Source organism: Vulpes lagopus, chromosome 12 (assembly GCF_018345385.1).
Source record: "Vulpes lagopus strain Blue_001 chromosome 12, ASM1834538v1, whole genome shotgun sequence".
Taxonomy (NCBI): Eukaryota; Metazoa; Chordata; class Mammalia; order Carnivora; family Canidae; genus Vulpes; species Vulpes lagopus.
This window is the reverse complement of record NC_054835.1, coordinates 36,207,672-36,233,162: the sequence shown is the minus strand read 5'-3', so window position 1 is coordinate 36,233,162 and position 25,491 is coordinate 36,207,672. Positions and strand designations below refer to the sequence as shown.

At 47.5% G+C, this 25,491-nt stretch overlaps 1 protein-coding gene and 1 pseudogene across 2 annotated transcripts in view; one reads left to right on the top strand and one right to left on the bottom strand.

Annotated features, from left to right (window-relative positions):
* Positions 1 to 15,683, top strand: part of IGF2BP1 (insulin like growth factor 2 mRNA binding protein 1) — a 40,763-nt gene extending 25,080 nt beyond the window's left edge. The window contains exons 3-15 of one of the 2 annotated variants that reach the window (XM_041726262.1): positions 780 to 828; positions 1,390 to 1,441; positions 4,200 to 4,263; positions 6,318 to 6,599; positions 8,017 to 8,151; positions 8,784 to 8,906; positions 9,577 to 9,712; positions 10,675 to 10,797; positions 11,123 to 11,242; positions 12,027 to 12,101; positions 13,120 to 13,251; positions 13,475 to 13,588; positions 15,591 to 15,683. In XM_041726262.1, the coding sequence (XP_041582196.1) occupies positions 780 to 828; positions 1,390 to 1,441; positions 4,200 to 4,263; positions 6,318 to 6,599; positions 8,017 to 8,151; positions 8,784 to 8,906; positions 9,577 to 9,712; positions 10,675 to 10,797; positions 11,123 to 11,242; positions 12,027 to 12,101; positions 13,120 to 13,251; positions 13,475 to 13,588; positions 15,591 to 15,683 (1,498 nt within the window). The remainder of the gene's footprint in view (positions 1 to 779; positions 829 to 1,389; positions 1,442 to 4,199; positions 4,264 to 6,317; positions 6,600 to 8,016; positions 8,152 to 8,783; positions 8,907 to 9,576; positions 9,713 to 10,674; positions 10,798 to 11,122; positions 11,243 to 12,026; positions 12,102 to 13,119; positions 13,252 to 13,474; positions 13,589 to 15,590) is intronic. The other variant, XM_041726263.1, reaches the window with a different exon arrangement.
* LOC121474403 lies at positions 6,973 to 7,130 on the bottom strand (annotated as a pseudogene).
* Positions 15,684 to 25,491: the final 9,808 nt, after the last annotated feature.

Genomic DNA, 25,491 nt, shown 5'->3' with positions numbered 1-25,491 from the left:
GTCAGTACTGTTAAGTGCAACACAGATTAAAATCCATACCTGTATAAAAAATACTTGACTAGGGGTGCCTGGGTCGCTCAGTCAGTTAAGTGTCTGCCTTTAGCTCAGGTCATGATCCCAGGGTCCTGAAATTGAGCCTGCTTTGGGCTCCTTGCTCAGCGGGGGGAGTCTGCTTCTCCCTCTTCCCTCTGCTCCCCTTGCTTGTGCTCTTTCTCTGTCAAATAAAACACTTAACAACCTTACTATTATCCTGTCGTAATTTGTTTGCATGTATGTCTCTCCCAATAAACTGAGTACCTTAGGGCCAGACACATTGTTTTGTCACAATGTCCCCAGTGTCTAGAACAAAATATAGCATGAAGTAGGCAACAGTTAAATGGGCATCAGATTAATAAATGATGTCTTCTGTAGCAGCTTGGTATTCCTAAGTGCCTGAAACGTAGTGGGAGGTAAGAGATGAAAATAGGTGGTTAGTGAAGAAAACAGAGGGCAAGACAAGTAGAGGGACAACTGAAGCATATGTGATTGGTGTTACCCTGGTGCTGAGGGCACCTGATCTTAGGCGTCATATCTGTGGTAGCACTGATAATTTACATTCTCAAGGGAGGCACCCCTCCACCCCAAGTCTTCATTCCCAAAGGTTATCATTCTTGGATTCTTAGACTTGAGTGTTGAACAGAAGGTAGGGAGATCAAAACTAACAAAAGCATTAAACACTGCAGGGTCATAGGTCCCTATAGCATCCAGAGCATCATTAATCCTTTTCCCTCTTATTTCAGGAGTCGGAAAATTCAGATCCGAAATATCCCACCCCAGCTCCGTTGGGAAGTAAGTGATTGGGGGAAACTCAAGGCGTGGGGTGGTGGGGATGGAAAGAAAGCCCGGGTCAGTCTGAGTCAGCAGGGATGACTGGGGAGGTCCCCCTGGTGGTTTGGGGGCTAGGCTAGGGTTGCCAGTGCTGACAAAGGTTGATTGGGTCTCATTTTCAGCCCAGGACTACCCATGTTAGCTTTTTTGGGCTTATCCTTGTCATGAGAGGCATTAGGGAGGTGGGTAGGTTGTTCCTTGAGCCCGAAATTTAGTGATGGCAGACGTTGATTTGGGGACCCCAGCGGCCCAAGTCTATTCCAAAAATAGACATTAAAATGTCTATTTTAATAAAAATAAACATCAAATCCTTTTCGGTGCTCAAGTACATTTCTTCGAAGATACCCTAACAAATCACCATCAGCATCGGTACCCTAGAAAGGGGAAGCTGAACAGGTGATACTACTCAGTCCCCACCTAAGGCTCTGCCTGTACCGCCTTGCTTTGGGGAGAGGGTATCTGGTGGTTGTGATAGTTCCTGGGATGCTCAGAGTAGCCTTCTTCCCTTTGCTATGCTCCTAGGTGCTGGACAGCCTGCTTGCTCAATATGGTACAGTGGAAAACTGCGAGCAAGGTAAGACTACAGAGGTGGTGGCTGGTGGGAAAAGGGTGGGTGTTGGAGCACTTTGGGGGGATCTGCTCTGCTTCGTTTTCCATGACCAGATCCACCTGGCATACAAAAAGAAGGCAGACAAGATATGGCAATATGGCACAGAGGAAGATACACGCACAGGAGGGCGTGGGCATGTCATCCCAGCTTTGGCTATGCTTCTTCTCTCTAGAATAGGTTTCTCTTTGTTTAATGAGGAAAGTCACTCATTTCCAGCATGAGATGCCAAGCTCTTAGGGGTCAACCTTGGTAGAAATAGAGGTCTGAGGATTTCAACAGTAGTATAAACATGGAAATTGTGTACTCAGCCCTAGTAAGTCTGCAGCCCTTTTACTTTTTAAAAGCTTTATGATTCTTCATGTTTGACAGGAATAGCCAACTGGTTTTCTCTTTTTAGAAGCTCTGATTGTCAGCTACATGTCTTTGGTCAATTAAAAGAAACAAAAAATGAGATTTTATTATTGGGCACTTAGTGATGGGCAAGCACAGTCTTTGAAGAGTGGGCCCACAGGAGAAATAATAAGAAAAATCTGGGTCATAAAATATTTGCTAAGATTTCTGAGGTTCCTCCATTGCTTACGGTTATAAGTAATTTTCAGAGGAAGTGAGCTAAAATAGAGAGTGATTTTGGTTGGACATGAGAGTTTGGCCAAGAGAGAAGATACAATTAGAGTTTGTAGAACTTCAAGAAATGTAAATAATCACCCTGTGAAAATTTAAATTTTCATTTTCTGTGGAAAGATGGAAGCTAGAAATCATTCTAGATTAAAATATTTGCCTGCACAAAGGTAAGGTGCTGAGTCCATCAGATGGGTTCTCCTGCTCTGATCTTGTAGGTTGCTCTTGATCATAAATGCCAGGACACAGCCAGCCACACTGATAACCATTGCCCAGTACTGCTCACTTGTTAGACTGGTGACTGAGTTACTCCTGGACAGACAGCAAGACTGAGCACTGGCTTTGAGGCTCATCGTGAGCTTCACTGGGAGGCCCTGCAGGAGCTCATACTAGTGGAAATCTGTGTGTGGGTCACCTGGGCAGCTGTAGCACAGTGCGTCCTGCTCCCCATCCCTACAGAATGGGAAATGTTGGATTTTGTTGGACAACAGGGAAAGTCTTCAACTGTCACTGAGTGCTTTCTGTCCACTATTTAAAATCGCATCCCTCTCCACCACCTTTTTTTTTTAAGATTTTATTTATTTATTCATAAGAGAGAGAGAGAGAGGCAGAGACCCAGGCAGAGGGAGAAGTAGGCTCCACGCAGGGAGCCCAATGTGGGACTCGATCCCAGGTCTCCAGAATCACATCCTGGGCTGAAGGCGGCACTAAACCACTGAGCCACCCGGGCTGCCCTCCACCACCACCTTCTTTACCCTGATTTACACTCTCTGGCATTAATCAACCTCTGCTATGCTAGGGAATTTGCTTATCATACTTTGTGTTGTCTCCTCCCGCTAGAATGTGAACTCCATGACAGCAGAGCTTTGGTCAGTTTGACTCCCGTTTCAGTTTAACTGGAAAGAACAATCTTTCCATACCCTACTGTAGTAGTGGTGGGGGAGATTCTGCTGATGAAGGCCAGAGGGGTTAAGAGTGGTCTGCACTGAGGATTTGTGGCCAGGTAACTTACTAGCCTCAGGGAAGTGGGGGCAGAGTCTTGGTTTTGGCAGTGTCCTCCACCCTGGTGTAGTGGTGCTGAGCTGGCCTAGGAAACCCTAAATCAAAAGACAGTGATGATAAGACAGGTTAATCTCATTAACTTAAAATAAGAGGTGTGCCTTCAGACATCTGGAATTCTTTTTTTTTTAAATTTTTATTTATTTATGATAGTCACAGAGAGAGAGAGAGAGAGAGAGGCAGAGACATAGGCAGAGGGAGAAGCAGGCTCCATGCACCAGGAGCCCGACGTGGGATTCGATCCCGGGTCTCCAGGATCGCGCCCTGGGCGCCAAACCGCTGCGCCACCCAGGGATCCCACATCTGGAATTCTAATGTCCAGCCCAGTCTGGGACTGGCTGTAGGAGAGAGTGTATGGCAAAGTCAAATGAAGTCCAAGAGGATTCATGATTAAGTGCAAATGATTTAGGTGGCCTTAATGAATGGCAGGTACCATGAATTTTTGATGGATTGAATGTGCATTTCCATTGCCAAGATGTTTGGAATACTCACGAAATCGCCACCCCTGGGCTACCTAGCAGATGCTTCTCTCTGCCCACTTAGCTAGGTCATGATACACTCACGTTTCATCTGTCCTTGAGGATGCTCTGTAATGGATGTACATCTCTTTACCATATTCTTACAGACCATGTCTCAGGATGTTTGCTTCTGTAAATTGCTAATCTTACTGTGTATGTATTTTCAACTAGTTTGGCTTCCCCAGAATAAATTTGCTTCCTAGATGGGGTGTGTGCGTGCACTCCCCGCTGCCTAACTGCTGTGTTCACTGCACTATTTTGTTGCCCAGCTCTCTTGGCGGCTGGCCAGAGGGAATCAGAGGAAGACACAGATGGGAGAATGTAAAAAGGTTTGAATTTTCTAAGATTTCTGGTGAGAGGGTTCTAAAAGGGGAAATATTTTGCCTTGTCATCCCAGTATTTTCTTCAAACACATGTAACTTCTATAACCTTCTAACCTGGAAGGATGAGCTTTAAATGCTTGGGATTCCTTGGTGGCATTTCCAGATCTCACTGCTCTAACCTTGGCTTCTGTTTTGCTCCCCCAGTGAACACCGAGAGTGAGACTGCTGTGGTGAATGTCACCTATTCCAACCGGGAACAGACCAGGCAGTGAGTGGGCTGGGAAGCGGGCCAGGGTGGATCTTTGGGAGGTATTGGGAGCCAGGTACCTCTTACAGGGCTGGGGTCCACACAGGCAGTAGTGCCTGCTTGGATTCCGTTATTGTGATAGCCAATTGCAGACTCTTGTTCTTTGGTTCAGGGATCTTAAAAGTTCAGAAACTCCTCAGGATTGATAGCAAATTCACAGAAGGGAAGAGACCCAAGGGCCTTTCCAGGAAAGGGGAAATCCTCTGTGAGAGAATAGATAGGTTTTCTGTTGGATTTCTCTAGCTGCCTTGGACCTGCAAGAGTCCTTTGCTGTGTTGATTGTGCCATCTAGTGATAGTGAGGAGGAACTGCGAGATTTACAAAAGGGATTTGTTCTTGTTCTGCTGGGGGGGCGGGGGCAGACATTTTATTGTGGTGAGGCCATGAGCCCAGTTTATGCTGTTGTGGGGTCCTGTTAGTCCCACCACACCCATGCTTTCTCGATTCTTAAGCCCTTTGGTTGAGCAATTACACTTCTCATCTACTGGTACTGACACACTTTGTACATTTTGTGCATTTATGTAAGATTTGTGTAAGACCTGTTACAGGCCTTTTGCTACATTGTGCTTTTGATTGCTTTCTTGTTCCTTCAGAATGCTGTCTCTAACTGGGTGGTGATGCATTGTAAAAATCCCACCACTTCTTCAAATACAATTTCCTTTATTTTTAAAAAAACTTTATTTATTCATGAGATACACAGAGAGAGGCAGACACATAGGCAGAGGAAGAAGCAGGCTCCCCACAGGGGGCCGGATGCGAGACTCAATCCCAGGACCCTGGAATCATGACCTGAACCAAAGACAGATGCTCAACCATTGAGCCTCCAGGTGCCCCTATTTTTAATTTGTTTTAAGTTTATTTTAAAAAGTTATCCCTATACCCAACGTGGGGCTTGAACTCATGACCTTGGGATCAAGAGTTAGCACACTCTACTAATTGAGCCAGTCCCCATTTTCTTTTTTTTTTTTTTTTTTAGTCCCCATTTTCTTTAGACCGCTCTCAGGCTCAGGATTTTCTGGAGGCCCCTATTGTCTCTTGTGGCCAGTGTATGGTCCTTAGCCTGGCTCTAAAGGTCATGTCAATACTCAGCTTATTCCCTGCTCTCTGTTGTTGCCTTGTTAACTTTTCTTTCTTTTTAAAAGATTTTATTTATTTATTCATGAGAGACACATAGAGAGGCAGAGGCTTAGACAGGGGGAGAAGCAGGCTCCTTGTGGGGAGCCTGTTGATGGACTTGACCCCAGGGCCTCAGGAACACACCCTGAACCAAAGGCAGATGATCAACCACTGAGCCACCCAAGCATCCTGCCTTGTTAACTTTTCTAACCTGCATCAGCCAGGCTGGGACTGGATGGAGCCTGCCCCTCCCCCCCCAATGTTACTCACTCCTGGTTTTCAGGCATTCTAGGTATATTTAAATTCCTGCTTCCAAGCTGTAAGCAAGAACATTCTGTCTCCAACTCTTTTTTTAAATTTTTTTACAGTTTTCTCAAATATGGAAGGTGCCAACTCAATAAGTGTAAAAAAAAGTCTCTTGTTTCTCATGTTTTTATTAAATTCATTCACTCACACGAATCTGGTAGTTCTGGCTGAAATTAATAGGCCAATTCAAAATTCATTGAAAATACTTACTTGGGTTTCCCTTTGTCTTCAGCCGTTATTTTCCTAAGATTTTATTTTTTTTGAGAGAGAGCATAAGCAGATTGGGGCAGAGGGAGAGGGAGCCGATTTCCTGCCAGGCGGGGAGTCCAATGCGGGGCTCAGTCCCAGGACCCTGAGATCATGATCTGAGCCAAAGGCAGATACTTAACCTACTGAGCCACCCAGGTACCCCTGTCTTCATCCATTTAATTTAGACTGGAAAGTTCTCTGAGGTGGAGGTGGGAGTGGTGGATAGGTCTTCTCCCTTGCTTTTAGTATATTTCATGTTGTAACCCGGAATGCTTTATACATGGAGTGCATTTGGTGCTATTGTCATGGATTGGAGTGACCAGTAGATTTCCCTTTGTCCTCAGAGCCATCATGAAGCTGAATGGCCACCAGTTGGAGAACCACGCCTTAAAGGTCTCTTACATTCCTGATGAGCAGATAGCACAGGGTCCTGAGAACGGGCGCCGAGGAGGCTTTGGCTCTCGGGGTCAGCCTCGCCAGGGCTCCCCTGTGGCAGCAGGGGCTCCAGCCAAGCAGCAGCAAGTGGATATCCCCCTGCGGCTCCTGGTGCCCACCCAGTATGTGGGTGCCATCATTGGCAAGGAGGGGGCCACCATCCGAAACATCACGAAACAGACCCAGTCTAAGTAAGTCTTGGCCGTTGGGAAATGGAGGTGGGGCGCCTCCAGGAAGCACACTGAAGAGTCTTAGTATTTACTACTTAGGCGATGTTGCCTGGAATGTATTCCCTTTTTTCTTCATTTGGGGTTGGGGGGCCTGCGGTGGTCATTACTTCCAATTGCAGCCTCCTGGAACGGTGAGGGCAAGTGGGGATGTTAAGTGGGCCTGGGGCTTCCCGTTTGGTGGCAGAGGCTGAGGCACACAGTCATTAGTAAGAAGGGTTCTGCAATTTCTTACAGGAAGTCAAATCAAGCAAACCTAGTCTAGATGAGTCAGCTACTCTTTGGTGCTCTGTGGTTTCAGTGCTGCTTGTTAGTGGACATTGGGCTCAGCAGCCTGGCCAAGGTTGGCCCTCAAGAATAGGTCACCATCCTGTCCCATCTCCAATGTTCACCACAGCTACCCCCTCTAATCTTTTAGAATCTGACTTCTATTTTTAGCAGTAATCACGCCTCGGATAAACCTCATTGGCTACGATACTGCCACAGCGCAAAGCTGAATTTGACTTCTATTTTTAAAAAATATTTTATTTGAGAGAGAGATAGTGTTTGTGAGAACAAGGAGGGGGACAGGGAGAAGCAGATTCTCCACTCCAGATTCTTGGGTTCCCTAAGTTGTATGAGAGCCTGATGAGGGGCTCAATCCTAGGAGCCGGAGATCACGACCTGAGCCATAGGCACATGCATAACTGAATGAGCCATTCAGGTGCCCCAACTTTATTTTTTCTTATTTGCATGTAGTTGACACCTCTTATCTTTTTTTTTAAAGATTTTATTTATTTATTCATAGAGACAGAGGGAGAGAGAGGCAGAGACACAGGCAGAGGGAGAAGCAGGCATCATACAGAGAGCGCAGGCATCATACAGAGAGCCTGACATGGGACTTGATCCAGGATCTCCAGGATCATGCCCTGGGCTGCAGGCGGCGCTAAACCGCTGCAGCCACCGGGGCTGCCCGACCCCTCTTATCTTTATAGCTGGTCAGTGTACTCTGGAAAAGAAAAAGCCACATCATATCCTTATTCCAAATACATCCTTTATTAGTCTAAGCTTGGGACAGTGTGCCTTCCCTTTATAGTTGTTTCATGAGGGAATCCAGAATTTAAGAGGAAATGGAGCTTTAGCGTTGTGGGCTGCCATTTGCCAGCCCTGTGTTCGTTCCCATGCCAGATGCAACCATTGTCCACCACCTCCTGATGGAGAGAATCCAGAGCAGCAGGCTGGCCACATGACCCTGGCCCTTTCTCTGCCCTTCCCCATTCTGTGCTTGGACTTGTTTCAAGAGTTGTTTCTGTGCTTCAGTTGAGAAGTAGCAAGGTATGTGAAGAAGATTCTGGGTTTTACCAGGGACTCCCTTAACTGTCCTTGGCTTTGTGGTCCTCAGGATAGATGTGCACAGGAAGGAGAATGCAGGCGCTGCAGAGAAGGCCATCAGCGTCCACTCAACCCCTGAGGGCTGCTCATCTGCGTGTAAGATGATCTTGGAGATTATGCATAAGGAAGCAAAGGACACCAAAACGTAAGGCTTTTATTCAGTGTTTCTTGTAAGGAGGGAATTGCTACCTCCCCCCACTACAACACAGACTTATTAGCAAGAATGCAGAGATAAGTAGGAGACAGACGACATAAACTGAAACATGAAGTCCTCTTTCCCACAAGTAACGAACACCCCTGTACACCCTCTTAGCAACTCTGTGCATTTATAATGTGTGTATTTGTGTGTACATTTGTGTGTGCATAGGTGTATGTGCATGTGCCTGTTTTAGCACACATAGAATCATAATGAGCGCAATTCTACAGTTTGCTTTTTTTACATTATGGATCACCTTTCTAAAACTGCATGGCATTCTCGAGTGGCTATTTTAAAACAGACAGCTGTGAATGGGTTTTACCATGCATGGACCTGTAGAACCATTATCACAATTATGACAGTGAGCATGGCCATTGCTCTGATAGTTCCATGTGGCTCTTGGCAGCCTGTCCCTACCTCCCCATCTCTAGCACTAAGCACCCACCCATCTTTTTTTTTTCTTTTTTTTTGTAATCTTTTGGGATGTAATTTCATACTGGAAACCCCACATTTGCAGTTGCATGCTGTCTGTGTCTCTGCGGCTCACCACTTAGCAGCTCTTGTCCCTTACCCTTCCCAAGGGCCGACGAGGTTCCCCTGAAGATCCTCGCCCATAATAACTTTGTGGGGCGTCTCATTGGCAAGGAAGGACGGAATCTGAAGAAGGTGGAGCAGGACACAGAGACCAAGATCACCATCTCCTCGTAAGGCTATCATTTACCTCTTTATGAGTGGGATGCCCAAGGGCCTGGGGGCACCAATGTGTCATTAGAGAGCCTTAATATTTGGGTTCCCTAAGTTGTATGCAGTTTCTGCCCTACTGAAGGAGAATCTGTGCAGTGGCAAAGAACGTTTATATCTGTGAGGGCTCGTATTGTTGGAGTGAATCTGTCCATCCCCTGTTCTGCACATTACACCTGTCCCCTGCAGTTGGGAGCCGGGGCTTTGGGGTCTTGGGCATGTTTGCCAGGCCATGAGAAGTGGACCCACCCAGGCCCTTGTCTGAGGATTCTCTGAGCCCTGTGCCTCTTCATTTCATCCCTGACTTGGTCTGTTCCAAAAGCACAGGAAATGGATTGTGTAGAACTACTGGAGAAGCTTCCAGTTCTGAACATCCTTCTTGCTTTACCAGTGATGAAAACCTATCTGTGATTGGGTTCATTCCACATCGAGGGGTTTCAGTTGGGTACTCTCATCTCCCTGCACCTTCCTTCCTCCCTGCTCTGGTTACAGAACAAAGGCGAGAGACAGGGAGCTGTTTGCCAAAAGTTAAACAGCCTACAGGAGCTGTTTTTGTGGCTAATTCCTAGCTGGGGCCACTTCCTGGTCCTGGCCTGTCAGTGCAAGGGTGACTTGGCTCTGCTGTCCCACCAGGCTGCAGGACCTCACCCTGTATAACCCTGAGAGGACTATCACCGTGAAGGGGGCCATTGAGAACTGCTGCAGGGCTGAGCAGGAGATCATGAAGAAAGTTCGAGAGGCCTACGAGAACGACGTGGCTGCCATGAGTGTGAGTGGCAGAGGTGGCTGCTTTACCCCTCTCTGAGGCTGAGGCACAGCAGAAAGGGGGGAGGTCTCCATGTAGGTGGGCAGGTCACACACTTGGGATCTCCATTCCTGCAGGTCATTAAGAGATCTTTATCTGCTTCCTGGGGTCGGGTCTCCTCTTGGGCTTCAGTCTGTGATTTTCCTATAAAATTGGTATTTGTGTGTACTTCAGTGAAGAGAGGGGCCGTAATTTTCATCTGATTTTTTTTTTTTTTAAGATTTTATTTATTCATAAGAGTCACAGAAAGAGAGAAGCAGAGACACAGGCAGAGGGAGAAGTAGGCTCCATCCAGGGAGCCTGATGTGGGACTCGATCCCGGGTCTCCAGGATCAGGCCCTGGGCTGAAGGCATCACTAAACCGTTGAGCCACCCGGGTTGCCCTCTCATTTGGTTTTTATTTAATTTTAAATTTTTTTAAAGACTTCATTTACTCATGAGAGGCAGAGGTATAGGCAGAGAGAAGCAGCCTCCCTGCGGGGGAGCCCGATGTGGGACTCAATCCCGGGACTCCGGGATCACACCTGAGCCAAAGGCAGACGCTCAACCACTGAGCCACTCAGGCGTCCTTCATCTGGTTTTTAAAGGGGATTGAGGATGTGGGGTACAGGAGAAAAGGAGTCCTGGATATCTAACGGAGATCTGTCCTTGCTGTGCCTTTTCATAGGAATGTTCTAGCGTAGGGTAGTTGAGTAAATCACCAGAGAGATGGTACATCTGAGGCTCTGGTGGACCCTTCTGGTTGGAGTTGCTGGTTCTTGGTCCAGCAATAATGTTCCATTACTCATGGCTCCACACTCTATAGGTGTGTGTGAGAACCAGAAGCACTCAGTTCTCCTGTGTCCTCCACCCCACCCCTGCCCTCTGGGTTCAACTAGGCCCCTGTAGCCTGAGCTGACCTCTCCCTCCTCACCTTCCTTTCCCAGCTGCAGTCACATCTCATCCCCGGCCTGAACTTGGCAGCTGTGGGTCTTTTCCCAGCCTCGTCCAGTGCAGTCCCACCACCTCCCAGCAGTGTCACGGGAGCTGCTCCCTACAGCTCCTTTATGGTAGGTGCAAGATCTAATTACAGGGGAACTCTGGGCCCTTCCATGGCCTTTGGTAGGGTCCAGTACCATGCGGGAGCTTGACACCCAGAGAATTCTTGAAGAGGGCAGGGAGGTCTGGGATGCCTCTCCTGGGCAGGATTCCCAGCCATGTGGCCGGCACCTGAGATGCTGGAGGCACTCTTCCTTCCCCTTTGTGCTTGCTGGGCACAGGGAGTGCCAAGGAGCACGTAGCCCATGTTATCTTCCCTTTGGGGAATGCTCACCTGGGGTGTGGAGGGGCTCCTGTATCCTTGGCCCATGGTAATGACGTGCTCTGTCTTGACAGCAGGCTCCGGAGCAGGAGATGGTGCAGGTGTTCATCCCTGCACAGGCAGTGGGCGCCATCATTGGGAAGAAGGGGCAGCACATCAAACAGCTCTCCCGTTTTGCCAGTGCCTCCATTAAGGTGACCTGCTCTGGGTCCTCCTGGGTCCTGGGACGAGGGGAACACTGCATCCACCACCTATGTCCCTGGGTGCCACACGTGGCTGCTGTTGTGTGGCCTCTGTCTCTGAGGGATTGCAGTCCCCTTTGGTTTTGAACTTGCCAGGACCTTTGGTGCTCCTCGGCTTTTGGGCAAAGAAGGAGGTGCAGTTGCAGTGTAGGAGGAGAGCCCGAGCTCTGGCACAGACTGATGTGGGTTCAGCCTCAAAGCTAAAGGGGCTCATCACCGCAGCCACTGGCATAATACTGTGAAGTGATGCAGTCGGGTATCCTTTGGTCAGTGCCTGGCAGTCAGTGGTTATAGATGCCAGCTGTTTTTTCACCTTCCTTGGCTAGGGTCCAGTGCGGGGAGAAGGGAGAGTCTGTCCTCGTCAAACAAAGTTCTATTCCACAAGGCGAACTCCATTCGTATTGATGGTCCTAAAAGAGTTGGTCAGAGATTCTTTTCTGCTGAAGGGTGGTCCCCACCCTCCTCATCTGTGCCCCACCTTCTGAGCAGGACCCTACCAAACCCTCCCCAGGAGTTTGGGAGGGTGGGCAGTGGGAGGCCCTGATTAGGAAACCTCCCTGGAACACATTCACGCCCATCTTCTTAACATATTTGGTGCAGGGGCAATGCCTGTGGGGCTCAGGGCCTTGGGTCTTGCCTCTCGTAGCCCTCAGAAGTGGGCGGTGGAGTTGGGGTGGTGGCAGGGGGCTTGGGGGAGGGTGGAGAGTACCTCTTTGACCAGCTCTTTGCTTTCTAGATTGCTCCTCCCGAAACTCCTGACTCCAAAGTTCGTATGGTCATCATCACTGGACCCCCAGAGGCTCAGTTTAAGGTTCTCATCTGTCTTTTTCCAAAGAAGGGAATGGAGGTTGGGTGGGAGTACAAATCTGCCTGATGCTTTTTAAAAAAAGTTTTAATTCATTTAAGTAATCTCTGCACTGAGCGTGGGGCTTGTACCAATGACCCCGAGATCAAGAGTCTCCTGCTCTATTGACTGAGCCAGCCAGGCTTCCCTGCTTAACACTTAGAGCTCCTGTGCAGGGACAGCCTTGTGATGCTGCTTTCAGTTTGGCATCGAACTCCTTTCCGTTGACTTCCTTACTCTTTTTACTTCTCGGGGTGAACAGAAATTGGGGACCGAAGGAAGCTTGAGTGCTTCTTTCTTGTACCCTGCCTTAGTTAAGCAAGATCTTTTTTTTTTTTTTAAGATTTTATTTATTTATTCATAGGCACAGAGAGAGAGGGGCAGAGACACAGACAGAGGGAGAAGCAGGCTCTACGCAGGGAGCCCCATGTGGGATTTGATCCTGGGTCTTGAGGATCACACTCCAGGCTGCAGGCGGCGCCAAACCGCTGCGCCACCGGGGCTGCCCTAAGCAAGATCTTTGATGCCAAATCCCCTCCTCTCCTTTTTGTCCTTGTACATTGGTAGGCCCCGAACTTTTGGTCACATAGCCAGAGAGCTAAGAGTTAGGTCATCCCGACCGAGGCAGGGATGGAGAGAGAGAATGGGGACGCTCTAGCGGCTGTGTGGGGTATCCAACAGACTGTCTTCTGGCTGATTCTTTTGGCTGCCTTATTCAAGTAAATGGGATCATCCTAGACCCTGCAGGGTTTTTTAGCTTATGAATTCTTCTGGGAAGTATGTATTCAGTTACTCTACCCAGGCTCTCTGGTCTTACAATTCTTGGTCATGTTCCTATCACCTGTTGTGGATGGCTGATGCATCCCTGGGTTGGGCCCTTGGGGCTGAAGCTCCAAAGGGTGGAGCTTGGGGGCCTGTCTTCATGTTTACCCACTTCCCTTTTGTTATGTGTATGATCCGCTGATTAACAAGGACCTTCTCTCAGGCTCAGGGAAGAATTTATGGAAAACTCAAGGAGGAGAATTTCTTTGGTCCCAAGGAAGAAGTCAAGCTGGAGACCCACATCCGGGTGCCAGCGTCAGCTGCTGGCCGAGTTATTGGCAAAGGCGGCAAAACGGTGAGCCTTGGGGCCAGATTGGAAGTTTCGGGGTCTCAGCCTGCTCCCCTATCCTGTACAACTTTAGGACTCCCAATATGTTTCCTACTTAATTCTGTCCCCAAGCCCAGCTCTTGAGTCCTTCAGTTACCCGTTAGTGACTTGCCTGCTGCCCCTCCCTGCAGGCCTCTGCATGCCTTCTTGATAGCACCCTGAGCTTCTTTCTGCCCCTCACTCCACCCAGGTGAATGAATTGCAGAATTTGACAGCGGCTGAGGTGGTGGTGCCAAGAGACCAGACCCCAGATGAGAATGACCAGGTCATCGTCAAGATCATTGGGCATTTTTATGCCAGCCAGGTACGTATGGCACTCTTGACTTGTAGAGAGGCAGCAGGAGCCCGAGGATCAGAGAAGCAAAACTCTAGACGTTGACCTGGCATGGCTTTGAGTCCTGGGCACTATGCCTGCCTATGGGCTGGACCATTCTTTTCTAAGTGTGGGAGTGTGATGTGTAGATGTTTTGTCCTCCTTAGGGAAAGTGATTTGAGAACTTGTACATATACTATATATTCTGTGTTACTTGCCATATATTAAGAGTTTTTTCCTGTTTGCCGTTAGTTCTTTGCTATCCCCTTTTGCACTGGACTAGAAATGAAATTCGTATTACCCACCCACCCAGTCTTGTCTGTGGAATAGTAATAGTAATGACGGTATTCCAGATTGCCTTTGTCCAGTACGGTCCCTTTGCCTTTCTCACAATGACTACTGCACCCCTTGTTACAGTTCTGCCTCCCCATTCCAGAACTCACCATCTCCACACCACCTCCAGAGGTCCAGTCAGCACTGCTCGGTATTGATTGGGACTGGCCCCAGAGTCTGGAAAGAGGGTGGATATCAAATTCAAATGCTCTGAATTTTGAAAGTCAGAGTTTGAAAGGTGGTGGTAGTGAGGTTTTCCTAAAATTGGAACTGGAAGGGATATGGAGATCCCCTGGACACACCCCCTTCAGTTCAGAGGATACATACTTCCTAGCAGGCCTATGGCCTGGCTGGTGCTGCCTAAGCAGCCAAGGGCTGAATGGGAGCCTGGAACCCCAGCTCTCAGCTCCAGTGTGGTGTGGCTGCACAGCACCAGGAACGTGTGTTTTGGAGGCAGAGGGCTTTGATTTCAAACCCCATGTGGCCTTTCTGCTGTATGGCCTTGGCTAAGAAACTGCTGGTGACAATCCTTGGGGAAGCATTTTTTAAAATTAATTTATTCATGAGAGAAAGAGAGGCAGAGACATGCAGAAGGTGAAGCAGGCTCCCTTTGGGGAGCCCGATGCTAGACTTGATCTTAGGACCCCGGAATCATGCCCTGAGCCAAAGGCAGACTCTCAGCCACTGAGCTAGCCAGCTGCTCTAATCCTCAGAGAAGTACAACAAGAGCTGCGGTAGCATCTAAGATTTATGGGTGCATCTGATATACTAAGCACCATCCTTTGTGATTGACATAGATTAACTCATTTAATCCCTGTGACAACCTCATTTTACCAATGGAGGAGCATGAGGTGTGAGAAGGTAAAGGATAGATCCGAGTATGTGCAGAGCCAGCATGTACTCAGTACCTAAAGGGGTGGGGCGGGTATTTTTCATTTGTTAGACTGAATTAGGGGGAAACCTAGGTAAACCATCCACTTGTGGCTGACTGAGTAGGAAGTGACATAAATACAGAGTCCACAGCCTTTCCCCAACCTAGACCACCTTTTTCTTGAACCAAGAAACCAAACACTACCTTTATGGAAGGAAGCGATTATTGGTAAACTGTTCAGTGCACCATGCTTGCCATTGGTTTTGATCGCAGCAGAACTCTGTTCTTAGGGAAGAAACCTTCAAGAAAAGAGGAGTCGGATCTTTGCATATTTTCTCCTTTTTTTTTTTTTAATGGCAGAGTTTATGTTTCACTTTTTGCTTGTAACTCCACGTCCAGACATTTCATCCCCTTTGCTGGGGATATTTTCATGGGGGTGGAGCTCACATCTGTGGGGAGGCCTTCTGCCTGATGACCCTCTGGCAAACATACTCCCGGAGTTTTATTTTAGGTTCAGTGACATGTGTGGCAGTTTGTCAGTTTTTGAACTCTGGTCCCTGTGTCCATTCTCCAGCCCTCCCTCCACACCCCATCTCCTGTCCTCTGTCCCATGCAGTAGCATTGCCCCCTGGGTGCTTAATGCCCACGGGGAGGCAGAGGAACTGCTCACCCTTGCTCTTCCTGTTTGCTGTCAGTGTCTAGAACTCAATGGCCTCTCTCCCTGGGCTCGGGTTTTCTCTTATGTCTTTGGAGATCTTCACTCTTGCCTCCTGTCTGCTTCTCCTACAGATGGCGCAACGGAAAATACGAGATATCCTGGCCCAAGTTAAGCAGCTGCACCAAAAGGGACAGAGTAACCAGGCCCAGGCACGAAGGAAGTGACCAGCCCCTTCCCGTCACATCGACTCAAGGACAACGGGCTGAAATCGAGAGCGCGTTCTCCCCAGCAGGCCTGAGAATGAGTGGGAATCAGGGACACTTGGGCCGGGATGTAGATCAGGTTTGCCCACTTGCTTGAGAAAGAGACGTTCCAGTGAGGAACCCTGATCCCTCGGCCCCACATGCCCAACCAATTGGCCCGACACTGCCCACCCCTCAGGGTGTCACCATGGAAATTCTAGCTCAGGGTGCTTTTAAACGTGGATTGTTTTAAGTAAGTTCTCCAGGTCCCACCGAGAGGGTGGGTCAGACCCCAGTGGGAAGAGAAATAAAATTTCCTTCAGGTTTTTGAATCATGCAGAGGGGTGTTTTAATCAGCCTCAAAGGATGGTTTGCTTCTCAACCCTAAAATCCTTCCAACCTTCTCCTGCTTGGTCCATTGATTAAAATACCTCTATTCTTGTGCCCTGACATAGCCTCTTCCTATATAGTCTCTTCCTATATTCACACAAATTGTTTTATCTGTACTGCTACTAGAAAAACTGGGAACTGACGCATTGCTTTGCTTATGTTATTGATTCAAAGGAGAAGACACACCAGCATCTATAGTTTAATTCCACTCCTTCCCTAACCAACCAATAGGAACAGCAGGGGATAAAGAATGGGGGAGAAATATGATTAAAATATATAGTAATCCACGTTTAAAAGGAGTGCCCTTATGGCTGATCTAGTCCAGATCACCATCTTGAAAAATTGGCGCAATTAAAATTTTTCCATTCTGTCGGGACTTCCCCACCAAGATTCCCTGCCCCATCACGTACTTCTACCCATCTAGGTGCACATGGGTGGTACTGAATGCTCAGCGGGATAGGGGCTGACCACTGTACTGTCCTTGATTCCCATCATTCTCAGGCAGATTTTATATTTTTTTAAAGTCTATTTTAATGATTGGATTATGAGCACTGGGAAGGGGACATAACCCCTTGATAAAGTCTCAGTTCCATGGAGGACTTGAGTGGCCCCAAAGGCTGCCACTGTGCCCTCACTCCAGCCCATGTGCTCCTATAAGGGCTGGTTCCCAGAGGCAGGAGTTGCGGGGCACTCCCCCACCACGGCACTGTTCCCTTGGTGGCGGTGGGATGTGGAACCCAACCCTGAGCTCCCGGTAAAGTTAAAGTCTGTCATCTGGCACGTATTATGAATATTCAGTACATTGGAGAGTATTTGCTTCTGTTTTTATGCTAGAGGCATATTTAACTGATGGCTTCTGCCTCCGTGAATCATTGGCACGATGGAAGTTGTGCCTGAAAACAAAATTCAAAATACCAGCATCGTTATGCACAGAGAGGTAAATAAGCTTAATTTATTAATTTACCAGGCTCAATAAGATCCCGTTGGAAGTTCAGCCCTTGTGGAAGACGGCAGCCATCAGTTAAATGAGGTTAGGCCTCCCCCCTCCTAATATACTGATTGTCAATGCATATTAGCCAGGTGGTGCACTTTAGCTACCTTGGACAATGCTATCAAGTGTGCTGGGAAGGGAGGAAGGCCTCTCTCTGCATGTGGAAAAGCCCATGCGTGGAGTCCCCTCCTTCCAACACTGCAACAACGACAGTAGTGATAACGAGACAACCATGACATGTGGGCGGAGTCAGGTAATGCTGTGTGCGAAGTAAACTACCTCAAGGTATGAAGTTACCTCAGCAATTACTTTCCTTTTTGTTCCCCCCACCTTTTTTTTAATCTTTTTTTTCTTTGCGGCTTGCTGATATTTTATATAAAAAAAAGAAAAAGCAAAGCAAAAGAGAAGCTGATAGTCTTGAATATATTATTTTTTTAATGAAAAGAAAAAAACAAGAAAGTTATGTTTCATAATTTCTTACAACATGAGCCAGTGTAAGCCTTTAGGATCTCTCTGTGGAGAACAGGCCCTGTGGGAAAGGCAGCAAGGGCTGGCTCTTTGGGGGAGGAGGCTGAGGCTGAGCAGGTAGGCCCAAGGTTGAGAGAGTCTAGGGGGAGGCCCTGATTTCTTACTCCCAAATTCCTAAGCCACTGGCCTCCTAGGAACTCCTGCCTGCTGGGATTCAGAGACCTAGCAGAACTGTGGGCCTGCGGAGGCCAAATAACAGTACCCAGCAACCGGCCTCTGGGGTTCCCTCTCTTCCCTTTTTGGTTAAAGGGCATCCCAGCCAGTTTTCCCCACCAGTGGTGCTGTTGACATATTTAAAATATTGCCTCCGTTTTATCGAGGAGTGAAATAATAACTAAAAAATATACCCGTTTAAAAAGAACTCCATTTCTCTGTCTAGAAATATGGGAGCCAAGATTCCGTTGGTAGAAGAGATAAAACTGCTCTCTCACCCTCAGAGAGGTCCACCTGGTTTGTCCTTGCAGTCTTTCTTTTTCTTTCTTTCTTTCTTTCTTTCTTTCTTTCTTTCTTTCTTTCTTTCTTTCTTTCTTTCTTTCTTTCTTTCTTTCTTTCCTTTCTTTCTCATTTCAGTCCCATCTTGTTCTTTTTGGTCTATATCAACAGACCAAGGAGCAGACAGACAGACTGCCCCTCCATCTCCTCCATCATCTTTAGATTGATCTGATTGATTTTAACAGTGGACCCAAACTAAAAGAATCTTAATTTAGGGTGGTGGATGGTCAGGAGACATAGGAGGTATGGAAATGTGATTGGGGATAGGTTCCAGCCTCACTCATGTCTTATCCCTTTGTCCTCATGACATTCCTTTATAACCTCCAGAATGGTCTTCCCCCAAAGAGAGGAGGGAAGCAAGAGAGCATTTAGGGGGTAATATCAGGCCAGTATAATTTGAGGTTCCCATCTGTCCTAATGACAAAAAAAAGGGTCTTCCAACTTCATCTCTGGCTCTCTATGCTTTATCCCAAAATGAAGCAGATAACATTCAGACATCGGCCATTTGGTGATTTAAGGTGAATTTCCAGCAGCAAGCATGCTTTAATATCTGGTTCAAAATACCAGCAGGAAAGAAAAAACAAACACCCACAGTACCTGAAATGTGATTGTTGCAGTGTTCAGTTTGGGATCCTGGTCCCTTCACACCTTAAGCCCACGTCCTTTTCCTGTGGCTGGTTCGGCTCCCAGAAGAGACCAGGAAGTGTGGCAAGGGACTGTCCCAATGTGAATTGAATTAGTCACAGCTGCCCTCATCACTGACGTTTGCCCAGCAGGAAGGTTGTGAAAGTTTATTCTATCAGAAGCAGAAGGAATATGGTTTGGTGGTTCAAGTTTAGGGGAGGTAGAGGACCTGTCTTGGTTGACCTACCTTGGACTCCTAGGCTAGGTCTCAGGCAGTTCCTTGTCCTGCACATCACCTCCATTTCCCCATCCTTGGTGAGATAAGTCAATGTGAAAAGCACTTGGGAGATTTGGATGATCTAAGAAAAGCGACTTTAAAAAAAACCACTTCTATACTCGAAGATTATATATATATATGTGTATGTGTGTGTGTGCGCTACATATATATTTTTTAAGAAAGGACCATCTCTTCAGGATCTATATTTTAAATCTGTGGAACACACAGAAAACCAAAATGGTTTGATTCACTAACTTTAAAGCTGCATCTGACAGTTACACCCCGATGGCTTTAATCCCCTCTAGGGTCTAGTTGCCTTTTGCAGTGTGGGTTGTGGACTTGGCTCCTCAGAGGGGTCTGGGTAGGAGAGCAGAGCATAGGGACAGGGAGCTTTATCCCCTGCTGCCCTCTCCTGCCCCCCCCCCCCCACCTCTTTGTCTTGATTCCTTTCCTGAGAGCTCACCACTTGCTGGGGGCAGTTGGGAGCTATTCCTAGGTATGCCTCACTATTGGCAGAAAAGACCCCATGTAAAACCCAGAGAACGCTGGGGCGGGGGGAACACTTCAGGTGGCTCTGTGTCCGTTTTCCTCTGTGCCAAAGACAGACAGAGGCTGAGAGAGGCCGCTTCTGAATCAAAGCAGTAGCCATTCTTTGACATATATGTGGGCTGTCTGAGAGGAGCTCTTGGAAATGAGCTAAAGATGCGTCCCTTCCCTTCTGAGGCTCCTCTCCCTTCCCTTCTGAGGCTCCTCGGGGGGATGTGGGGGCGGTATTTGCCAAGGGGTAGGGAGCTGAGAAAGGGGTCCATTGGCTCCTGGTTGCACTTTGGGGAAGGAAGGGAAGTTTGGGGCTCCTCCATGTGGGAGTGCTCTCTGCCCCCCCGCCCCCCCACTGCAGAGATAGCATGGTGAGTTCCCTTCAGGCCTGGCAGACTGGCAGTGAGGAGGGGCCTCAGTTAGCTCTCCAGGGTGCCTTCCCCTCCTCCCACTCCAGACATACTCTCTGCCAAACTGGGAACCAGCAGTGCTATGTAACTACCTCACAGAGCCCCAGAGGGACCGCTCGACCTGTGGTCCACTCTTTCCCTCCCACCTCCCATCCAGGGGTAAGGGATCTCTTCATTCTCCAGAAGTGTTTTTGGGGAGATCCTAGTGGCTTTGACATTCAAACCACACAATGGTTTTTTGCCTGTTTGTTGAAAATGTAGAAGGAAGACAGCACAGCCTAACAAAAGTCATTGCAGGAAGATGGAAGACAAATCCTCGATGCCAGGGGAGGTAAAGCCATTTCCCTTCCAAACACTCGATGACTTAGATGCAGAGCATATCTCTTGTATTCAGACTTAGAGTAACACCAGCTGAAAGCTTCGGTTTCTTTCCTTTGGATACATAAGGCTTCTCTGTCGGGATACAGGGCAGGGGGGAAGCCTCGTGACCCAAGGTGGAGGTAGAGGGTGAGGGCCAGATCCCCAACCTTGACCTCCTTTGGGGCACAGCCTGATGATGGCACCATTCGTATGGCGCCTTAGTATGGTTGAATCCGGACTGACAAGACATGAAAGTTTTTTTGTTTTGTTTTGTTTTTCTGAAATAAAATAGCAGGAAGCTCCTTGGGAGCAGGTGTTTTGAGTAACCACAGGTGATGGATGCTACGAGTAGAAATGGATTAACTACCTCAGTCCTTACAATAAGATAAGATTGGAACAAGGGCAGGGACTCGTGCATGAGGGTATGAATCCCAGCCAGAAGTGAGTTGAGGCTTGTGCCACAAAAGGTTTGTTCTTGAGGAACAGGCAGGCCTGCCAGGATCCCCCACCATTGTCAGTTAGGCTGGAGGTCTGGCAGTTGGGTCTCCTTTCTGCCTGCCTTGCCCTGGGGTTCAATGTGTCACCCGTTTCCCTTCGGTTTGCCCCTTCTCACTTGTTGGACCAGAGAGGCTGGCTGAAGGTGAAATTGGGGGGCTTTGGCCTGGAACCCATCAACTCAGCCCTAGTGTCAGGAAGCCTGGGGAAGCCAGAGCTAAGACCTCTTCAGGGTTTCTTTGAGATACTCCACCTCCACTGTACCCCCTTTGCCGTCTTCATGGGGACAGTGGCTCTGAAAGAAGAGGTGGTGCAGGATCCTTTGTTCTGAGAGTCCAAGGCCCCAGTCCTCTGGTCGCTCAGGCATCTTTGTAGTCGGGGAGTCCACTGGGCGATCCCAGCCCCTCCCCACCCTCTAATGGACCTCCTCATAGAAGCCCCATTTCACTTTTGTTTTATCTACCTCTTAGCAAGACAATAGAGATAAATTAGGTAGTGGCAACTCCACTTGCTTAGGTTAGGGGGGGAAAAAGATTTCTTTTTCCAAAGGAAAAAAAATATTACCTTAAAAATACTTTCCAAAAAATTAAAAAAACCAAAAAAAAAGTTAAAAATTAAAAAAAAAAGAGGGAGACATTTTTCCAGTGATCACTGGATGTTTTAATTCCCCAAACTTTTCTCTTTTTTTCCCCCGTAAATAAGTTTCACTCTTGGGCGAGTTTCTCCACTTGTTTAAGATATGTGCTATTCTAACAGGTACGGCTTCCACAGTGCCCCCTGGCTTGTGTCCCCTTCCCCCACACCCTGTTCCTGCAGGTGAATCTTACCTGTGTTCACCCCAAGACCCAGCCAGGTGACTTCAGCCCCCCACCCCCACACCCCGCCGTCAAGAATAAAGACTTTGTGTGTTGGGGTGCTTACCTCTCAACTCACCATTTCCCCCTGTGGGGGTTGAGGGGCCACTTGTAACAGTTGTAACACTTCTGTGTAAATTTTATGTAACCCACTGTAATGTAAAGCTGTTCAAAATGAATTTCAGCAGATGATGAGTTAGCCTAATGAATAAACATCCTCTACCACCACTTGGATTCTCCCCTTTCTCCAGCATCTTCATCCTGGTCCTGGAAACCAGAATAAGTCAGAGGAGCCCCCCATCCCCTGAGGCAAAGTGAATAGGTAATCCAGTCCTGAGACCTCACTTAAGAAGATTGGGAAATGTGTTATGAATGCGAATCCTGGTGGGGGCTGGAAGGGGCTCCTGCTATCCTAGTCTGTAATTGCGGCCAGGTTGAAAACTGTACTTGGCTGGAAACCTGCCAGCCATCACCACCGGATTTTGATTGTACCCTTTCTCCCACCCTTTCATCTGTTCTTTGCTTTGTCCAGGGAGGTGGGGCAGCTGGCTCAGACTTTGCGAATTTGTTCTTTTGCTGGATGAGCACTCCAGCTTTTCCCGTGAAGGTTGTTTCAGCTACAATCCACTTCGTTCTGCTGTTTCAATTTCAAAATAAAAAGAAACTTCTATTGAAAGCTGTGTGTGTGTGTGTGTGTGTGTGTGTGTCTCCGGAGGGTTTTCAGGGCCTGGTAGCTAAGCTGCTTGGACCTTCAGTGGCTGACTTAGGCGTCAGAGCCCTGGTTCCCAGCGGGCAGAGTCCCTTAAATACAAACGAGGCATTTTTCTTAAATCAGTCAACAGGAGTGGCTTTTAGATAGTGCACTGCTGTTAACTTCCTTTGCATACTAGAGTAAGGCCTCCACCGTGAAAGATGTTGCAAAATCACAGTTCAGAGCAGCTCTGCAGTTGCTCTGGACTTAAAGAAGAGGTGTTGCCCCTTCCTGACACCTGCCCTATAAAAAACTATGCAGATGGCTGCTTTTTCCTTCCTCTATGATCCTGCCCTCCCCTGTTTTCCCTTTGGAATGTCAGGTCCATGGAGGGACAACCTCTCATGTGACACAACTTACTCTCCCAACTTGCCTCCCTTACTTCTTGGTCCAGCCCTTTTGGCTCTGACTTTCAATGATGATGTGACCGTACTGGGCAACCTTGTTGAGTAAATAGATGGGCCCTGGTGCCAGTTATGGTGGTGTGAAGTCTCGTGTAAAGTGGACACACTAAGAATGGCCAGTCCCTCCCACTTAGGTTTTATGTCTGCTCCAGGTCTTGAGCAGATGAGTGAAGCCTTCACCTCCCATGTGGGACAGTGGGGAGTACTTGCTAAGAAGGGTTATGCCAGTCTGCCTTTCTAACTGCTGCTTTCTCCTCCCTCTACATTTCTCTTTTTCCCTACTTAACCCAGTTTTGTTTGAAAAAGCTTTATTTTATTATTTTTTTTTAATTTTATTTATTTATGATAGTCATACAGAGAGAAAGAGAGAGGCAGAGACACAGGCGGAGGGAGAAGCAGGCTCCATGCGCCGGGAGCCTGATGTGGGATTCGATCCCGGGTCTCCAGGATCGCGCCCTGGGCCAAAGGCAGGCGCCAAACCGCTGCGCCACCCAGGGATCCCTTGAAAAAGCTTTAAAGTGGATCTGGTGTGTGTGGGGGGGATTCAAGTCATTAGGCTAGGCTCAGTGTCACTGTTAACTTGGGCCTTGCCAAATAATTGGATACATGTTGGGAATGTGATTTTCAAGTCTTGGTGGGAGCATTATATAGGAGGTATTAGTTCCCTGCCTTGTTTCAGAAATCATGAAAGTAGCTTACACGTGGAAATAAAAGCCCCATGGATACTTTGCTGATAATGGTCAATGTTGAGATAAAGATTGTGCCTCTTAGACACGTTGAAGGCATTAGAGGCCTTGCATTATGGAACGTTTAACTGTCACAGCAATCCTCATGAAAATGACTCCCATTTTATAATGATGATCTCCGAAGATTAGAGAGATTATGTTACTAAAGCCATAAGGTATTTGATTCTAGAATCTCTGCCTTTAAGAGCTAACCACCATCTCTGAGGGAAACTTTTTGACCATTCAAGTGAGTGATCAACGGTCAATCTACAAGCGGCTCTTTGTATCTTTACTGGTCAAATGAGTCAGAACTGACTTTGGTCTTGCCTTGTCATGGGTGCTTGAGCTTGACAACTTTGATGCTCAGTGTGGGGCCCATAACACCATGGTGCCCTTAAAAAAGGACTTGGAAACTTCATTGGCCGGCGTAGGTGATAATATACCGGCCCCAGGATCTGGTAGTGCAGCCCTCACCTAAATAGTGGCCAGAGGGCAGCTATCCTATTTGGGAACTGCAAGGGTCATGGATCAGATTAGTGTATCGAATTTTCTGGAACCTGATAGTTGATGCCACCTGTTGATGTTTGGAGGTCAAGTGGCTAGAGGTAGTATTGGTGCCTTCAGGTGTTAAAAGTGAGTTGAGGGGCGCCTGGGTGGCTTGGTTGAGCACCTGAATTTTGATTTTTAGCTCAGGTCATGATCTCAGGGTCCTGGGATTGAGCCCCTAGTTGGGCTCCGTGCTCAGTGTGGAGTCTACTTGAGATGGTCTCTCTCCCCTTCCCCCCCGTTCTTGTTCTCTTTCTTTAAATAAATAAAAAGTACATATTTTAAAAAGTGAGTTTGATACTGAGTTGATGATGGTAACTTAAAGCCAAAGGAAATGCAAAGCTGTACAAGTTGGTTCAGGTATTGCATAGACCCCCTGAGCTGCCTCTGTTAAAACTACCTGGTTTGTGTTTCTCTTTAAAAAAAGCACCTAAGAGTTTGGGAAGAAAACTCTCAGGGAAGGGGCACCTGGGTGGCTTGGTGGTTGAGTGTCTTGCTTTTGACTCAGGTCATGATCCCGGGGTCCTGGGATTGAGTCCCGCATTGGGCTCCCCACAGGGAGCCTGCTTCTGTCTCTGCCTCTCTGTATCTCATGAATTAAAAAAAAAAAGCCAAAAACAAAACAAAAAGCAGTGGGCAGGCTAGGCTGGGGTGGGGGGTAGTGGTGGCGCTGGTGCTAGAGATAAGATGAAGTAATTTTGCCAGTGAAGAGTCTAGCCCATTTATTTATTGTATGAACTGTTGTAATTGATAGTAACATGTCTCATAGGCTGGAATTGTGAATGTGTATGAAATGCTAGAAAGTTTCTCTGGGGTTCATAATTTCCGTCTGTGATGCGTTTTTTTTTTTTAAAGATTTTATTTATTCATGAGAGACACAGTGAGGGAGAAGCAGGCCTTCTGCAGAGAGCCCAATGTGGGACTCGATCCCAGAACTCCGGGATCATGAGTTGAGCTGAAGGCAGGCACTCAACCACCAAGCCACTCAGGTGGGCCCTGATGCAGGTTTTTTAAATCTTCACAGGAAAGTTTTTATTTTTTTCGTTATACATTATATATATTTCTTTGTCTATAGCAGCCATATATAATTATGGAATCTTTTTTATCAAACATTATTAATTTTAGGTGTAGCACACAGCTGTTTGTACAGTGTGTACACACTGTAGAGTGATCACCACAGTAGATCTAGTTACTATTCCTCACCATAAAAGTGACCTGAAACCCCTTTTTGTCCACCCACAGCCTCCTTCCCTCCTGATAAGTGACAGTCTATTCTCTGTGTCTGTGAGTTTTGTTTTCTTGTTTTGCTCTTAGATTTCACATACAACTGAAATCATATATTTGTCTTTCTCTGACTTATTTCACTTAGCGTAACATCCTCACAGTCTATTTGTGTTGTCACAAAA